Below are 6,641 nucleotides of genomic sequence, written 5' to 3' on the forward strand. Positions count from 1 at the left end.
TGCTCCAAGCTCATGGCACTCTCAAATATCAACTCCTTTGTAGTCAGGCAAAAGACTGATATCATGGTCCTGTACTCCTGTTTCAGCCCTCGTAGATACTTCTGAGCTAAAGAGGTCGCACCCATAGGCCTGACATACTGGTACAGCTGCGAAAATCGAGCATCATACTCTCTAACTGTCATGTCTCCCTGTACCAGCGCCATAAACTCAAGCTCTAAGTTCTCCTATACTGAGGCTGGAAAATACTTCTCTCGGAAAAGGGTAGTGAAACCTCCCCATGTGAATGTAGACACATCCACTGTCTGTCTCATACTCTTCCACCAGTCTAGAGCATCATCTTTTAGAAAGAATGTAGCTATCTTTCTCTTATTAATCTCTGTGCACTCTATCATCTCAAAATATGTCTCCATACCCTCGATCCAATGGTCAGCTACCATATGATCTAGTCCACCATGAAAAGTCAGCGCTGACAGTGCACTGATATCCTTGATCAGCTTCAACACTCGTCCATCATCTCTAACCGCAGCAACAGGCTCAACCTGTTCTTCCGGTGGAGCAGCCTCCTCATAAAGGTTCTCCACGTTGCGGACTTGGTCCGCGGCCCTACCTCGACCTCGGCCTCTCGCCCGTCCTTGGCCCTGTCCTCGGCCCTTATCCGAGTTCATCACCTTCAAACAATGAAACACTTAGTCAATACTTGTGAAGTCTCTAATTCAACCAAATAGATTTAACAGATATCAACATGAAATTTCCGAATATGATGAATCATCGAAGTATCATCACGATACTCCCTAAATGACCAAACAATAAGGTGTGGCTCCTAACACACTCTCGCGTACCCGACGACATATAAATACCGAGGAGCATGTGATGGGTGCCCGCCTGCAGTCGGATCATCGCTCCCGGATGATATTGATAATCCCCAAATACGCACTTAGGCTCTGATACCTTTGAACAGTAAATTCGTAAAACCAAAAATTGCTGAACAGTAACTTATTATTACTATTTCGGCATTTAAAGGTTTACGAAACGTTTCTTAATTCTTTTCTTTTCTTTTCAAAGGTGATCGATAAATCAAGGGAATGAATTAGGGTTTCCATTTCTGGAAACCCTTCACCCGCGCCTCCCTCCCTTCTCTCTCCCCCTCGCGACTCTCTCTCCCCGACCCTCTCCTTCTAAGCCGACGATCTCCCTCCACCGGCCTCCGTGCTTGACACCGCCGGTGTCACTGAGACCGCGCGACCACGACGCAGCGACCGGTGGTAGCGGCGACGCACCCCGAGCGGGGATCGAGAAGCGCCGACGGAGCTCGACCTCGGGTTCGTCGATTTCGATGTGGCCGGCATCGCAGGAGCTCGGCGCCACCACCACGAGCTCGCCCTCCTCCTCCACGACAAGAATCAACCCACGGGGAGACTCACCTCGAGCAGCGACGCCAGCGATCATCTCCCCTCGAACCCGAGCCCTCACAGCGATTTTTGGAACTCCTCCGATGAATCCGATTGTCCAAAACGTTGATTGAGGTAAGGATTAACCTTGTGTGATTATTGTGATGGATTGTTGATGATTTTTGGAGGATTTGGTTTGGATTTGTGGGGATCGGAGGATTATGAACACCGCCGCCTTAGGCGGCGCATGTGGGAGCATGGAGGGGTCAGGGGCGGCGTGAGACCGTGGGGAGGAAGAGGAGGAAGAAAAGGAGAGAAATAGGGCGGCGGTGGCGTGCTACGCGCTAGTTTTGGGCTCGGCGCGTGAGCCCCACGCGCTGCCACAGTGAGTGGCGCGTGACCGCCACGCGCGGCCTGCCGGAGGTGGCGCGCGCCACGTGCGGCAGCGCGTGAACAGTTTTTCTGAAGGGTAAATTTGTAATTTATTTTTACGTACGGTTAATGTAAAAGTGATTTATGTATGGTAAATGTAAATTTTATTTATGTACGGTAAATGTAAATGTAAATTGCTTTCAGTAAATGTAAAAAGTAATTTCAGAAGGATAATTCAGTAATTATTATTTACTGAGACAGTATTTACATTTAAATAGTATTCGTACGTACATAAATACATAAACAGTATGTACACGTACAAGGATACGTAATTGGTGTGTATTTGTATAAAAATACGTGAATAGTAAATACATGAAACCAGAAATTGCTGAACAGTAACTTATTATTACTGTTTCGGCATTTAAAGGTTTACGAAACGTTTCTAAATTCTTTTCTTTTCTTTTCAAAGGTGATCGATAATCAAGGGAATGAATTATCTTCGGAAATTGTGAAATTACGCTCGAGTTGTTAAGGTGACTAAAATTTCACATATTTACAAATCTACCCTTGTGGAGATTCAAGATGTTGCAAGAGTTTTTAATATTGAATTACGACATGTATACGATATAGTGAATTACATATATATTGTATAAATGGTAATAAGTACATATATATATATATAGTTTGCTATATTATATACTGTTATGAATTCATTGGAATTAGTCATTTCGATGACGAGAATTAAATATTTAGCATGTGATTTAATTTGTACAATATGAGGTGTGATTATTGTACGTGGTTTTAACACGATGTTTGTTAAAACGTTTTGTCTTCGGACGTGTTTATGAAATATGACATGTATATGATATAGCAGATTATATATATATATTGTATAAATGGTAAATAGGTACATATATATAGTTTGCTATATAATATACTGTTATGATTTTATCGTGATGATGTCATTTTGATGACGAGATTGTATATCGAGCATGTGATTTTGATTTGTACAATATGATGTGTGATTATTGTACGTGATTTTAACATGGAGATTGTTAAAATGTTGATTTGTCTTCGGACTTGATTTTTGTACAATATGATGTGAGATTATTGTACGTGTTTGGCAAGTCGGAACCTAGCCTTTGGCCGGGTGAAAGTTACGATACAGTTAGAGCTCTAGTATGTCTGCCGGAGTACGGTATGAGAGGTAACATGTGGTTATCTGCTCATGAGTACTCATATTATTTTGATGTTGGGTAGCAGGTGGTTACCCAATATCAGCGGCGTACTACGTGAGGGGTAACAGATGTCTACCAGCGTTCATTAGTACCCGTATTATAAATGTATTTGGGTAACCAGAAGGGTTGCCCGATTTCTCATGAGCACTTTCATTTCATATATTTTTGGGACAACCATATGGGCCGTCCATTGACTCATGAGTACATTTATATTTGTTGATTTGTGGATTTTCATATATATTGATATGCGAGTTATATTTTCATTTTACTCATACGAGCTATAAGCTTACCGGGTTTGTGTTTTCAATCCCATTGCACCAATTCGATGGTGTAGGGGATACTACTGCAGGTGTCGATTAGTGGGAATCGAATGACGACTCCGGAGACTCGAAGTTGTTCATTATCTTGAGTGTGATGAGGTTTCTATTGCGGATTTGTGTGTGAGAACTTGTGAGGATTTATTTGTGAGTTGTGAGAGATTGTGAGGATTATTACATTTCCATTTTATGTAATGTTGATTTACAATTTGGTTTGTAATAATTGGTTGTCTGAGTTGTATTGTGAACTCAGTAATGATCCGATGTGCATTTAAAATGATTTCGATTCGTTGAGATTGTTTTGGTGTTGTACAACTTTAATATTTTGAGTTTTTATGCTCGACATTTTAGGGTCGTTACAAGGATCTTAATCACACAATCATAAACACAACTAAATATCTCAATCAAAACCATCAAGCATACAAGAATCATATTCTAGTTCAGTAAAGAATACTCACTGGGGTTGTTGTCGTCATAAGTTCCGAGTCCAGCAGCTGCACGTCTGATTCCTTGAGCTGCTATAACTTCTAAGAATGTCTTCTGAGTGTCAACACAAGTAGCTAACAGAATGGGGCTGTTATGAATGCAAATAGCTGTGTTGAATTAGGGACTTCCTCTGTTATTTATATCGATCGATTCCTCACAACTTGGACCAATCCCATAAAGAGTCCTCATTGTGATCACCCTTATCAGTAGAGTAACTGAACTTACCACAATCCACATTTTAAACAGGTCAAACGATTACAAGTTTCCAAACTCAAATAATGGATATACACCTTAGAGAGTATCTCGGAATAAGTCATTCTTCAATGTAATTCTGTTATTTTTCAAATCAATTCAAAATATGTACGTTTGTAACGATTTGGATAATGTTAAGTCCACATTATTTCTAACTGAAGCCTCGAAGGATGAATAGAGTTAACAGGTTAACTAATCCTAGATGAGAAATAACCAGTCCTAGATAATATCCTTAAGCAATAAAGGAAAACGAAAACATGTTATAGTAATGGTAGACTGACGAATCAACATAATACTAAATGGTAGACTGACATTTTGCCACACGTTGATGCAATATTTTTACTTCAGGTAATAGTACAAAACAAAGGAGACATGCAGAAGAAGGTTAGAAACTCTTGTAATACTAAATTGCATGACTACTTATTTGCTCTAGTTTCTTGTACAAAATGTAGTGATGATTGATGATTTTATCTTCACGGTCGACATTCAGAGAATAAGAGTAGAGTACACGTAGCTATAAATGTATTCGTCTTTTAGGTCATACAATTAATGATACAAATTTCATACGAACGCTTACGAATCTTAACTTAGTACCATATTACTAGAGCAATTCAATTTCAAGCAATACTCCAATTCCTTTCGAGCTCAACTTTCAGCTGTGCAAGTTGATTTTCAGGCAAAATCACTGTCACAGTTCTATCGCCATCAACATCATCTCCACCCTCGCTTTTTGGCCCGGCAGGAAGCACCAAAACAACTCCTTCATCACCGACTCCATTAATGGAGTAATGTGCATAAACTGGCTTCTGCTCCTTCAATTCAAGCCCATAAATCTCCATCTCTTCCAAATTCACAAATGTCAAGTTTGCTCCATACGATATGAAGTCTACAGATTTATCCCCCGTCTCAATATTCCCCATTATCTTTTCAATCATGCCATTCTCATCTTCCCTTTTGTTCATAATGAGCTCCACCAACTCTGAGACCTCAGCTTCTGCAACCCAGAAATCTGCTTCAACTGTACTCCACACCATCTCATTACTTAGAAACTCAAATTTTCTTTCACCAGATTTGTTTGTACAAAGAGTCACCATCCTTGTCTCTTCAGCGTTTTCCTTGATCTTGGACAAGAATTTCCATATGATTGCAGAGATTACTTCAAAAGCTGAGACCTTGGATTTTTTGTCGGAGAGAAAACGGTTAATTTTCTCTACATGAACATAAAAAGTATGCGTCTTCATCTTGGAGATGTTGGGCGTAAGCCATAAATCGCCAACTAGATCAACCCTTTTCACGGCACTTGGTGTTAGTTTAGGAAGTTCTGAAACTTGAAATTCATCTTTTGCTGAGTCTGGTATTTGCAAGGACTTCTGCTGCATCTGACCTGCCAGGGCCTTCCCCCAGAGGTTGATGAAGTTTGAAGCTGAAAATGCGTCCCCAAGAACATTTGCCCAGCTAAGTCCCACTGACATTCCTCCACATTTAAACCAAGTGAACTGCTTAAAATTACCACACGAAACCAATTGAAATGAATACAATGGAATTGGATGTAGCTTTACTATATCGGAGAAGTTAGGTTGCGAGTTAATTAGCTGCATTACGTACATTAATATACGAAGTTAAGTATCTTGAAAGTACTGGCCGGAGTAGGGTCATCTCTTACTAATATCAATAAGCTGCGTATATTTTCTTTGTTATTCTTATACCCAACCAGATTACTAAAAGTAATGAGTGGCCTTACCTGTATAAACACCAAAGGAGAGAAACCAAGATCAGGATCACCAAGAGCTTGATTGTAAGCCAGGCCATCAAACACAGAATCATCCTTGACAGCCCTGGCCAACCATTCATCGACGGTTTCATCACAACTTGCCTCCACAGTTCTCACACCGCTGTCGTTACACTTGATGAAAGGCCGGCCTGTCCCCGACCTCCTTATCCTCCCGGAGACGGCGAAGTAGAGTTGAAGGAGTTGGAACATAGGTTTCTTCAAGTCGTGTGCCGTAAGCCCCTGAACTGCGTCGCTTTTGAAAAAGTAGACCCCTTTGATGTAGTGAAGCTTCACGGCCAGGTCCATGTTAGTCAGTTCATGGACCTTGTGCTTTTGGTCGGTCACCGTCGCCGGGACAACCGAAGACAGCCTCAAGCTGGACTTGAGGCAGTGGATGGTTTCAGGTGAAAACACCATATTTTTAAAGATTATCGGAAGTTATAATAAGCTAGTGACCGATGGACTGATCGAGCTAGTATGAATCGAACTCGAAAGCGTAGGAAGCAGAATATATATAGAAAGAGATGTGTTAAGGCCAGGGCGGTCTGATTTGGTAACCCTTTTAATGTGGTCTTGTTGGGGGCGGTGGAGCTATTTAAGTCAGTAGTCAGTAGAGACAGAGAGATTGAATGCATTTTTAAACGAGTTCATCTGCATCCTGAGGTAATACTAGTGTATTATTGCATGAATCGTAGTAATAGAGTCACATGCTGTTGAAATATGAGATGAACAAATGAGATGAAACAAGAAGATGAAAATTTAGAGTTTCAACTCAATTATATTTCTGTCGATATATTTCATGAGTTAATCAAACCTA

At 40.7% G+C, this 6,641-nt stretch overlaps 1 protein-coding gene across 1 annotated transcript; it reads right to left on the bottom strand.

Annotated features, from left to right (window-relative positions):
* Positions 1–4,670: 4,670 nt before the first annotated feature.
* Positions 4,671–6,241, bottom strand: LOC126796405 (protein ECERIFERUM 26-like). Its single transcript, XM_050523232.1, has 2 exons — positions 5,795–6,241; positions 4,671–5,549 (listed from the first exon to the last, which is right to left on the bottom strand). Exons 1-2 carry the CDS (start codon positions 6,239–6,241, stop codon positions 4,671–4,673), a joined length of 1,326 nt encoding a protein of 441 aa, XP_050379189.1.
* Between the last annotated feature and the right edge of the window lie 400 nt (positions 6,242–6,641).

The sequence above is a fragment of the Argentina anserina genome, chromosome 5 (genome assembly GCF_933775445.1).
Source record: "Argentina anserina chromosome 5, drPotAnse1.1, whole genome shotgun sequence".
Lineage (NCBI taxonomy): Eukaryota > Viridiplantae > Streptophyta > Magnoliopsida > Rosales > Rosaceae > Argentina > Argentina anserina.

What these genes read in the sequence shown, in the direction of transcription:
- LOC126796405 (XM_050523232.1), bottom strand. Translation starts at nt 6,241, where the DNA reads ATGGTGTTTTCACCTGAAACCATCCACTGCCTCAAGTCCAGCTTGAGG. An exon ending in CTCCTTTGGTGTTTATACAG is followed by an intron (nt 5,550 to 5,794) that starts GTAAGGCCACTC and finishes AATTTTAAGCAG; the next exon opens with TTCACTTGGTTTAAATGTGG.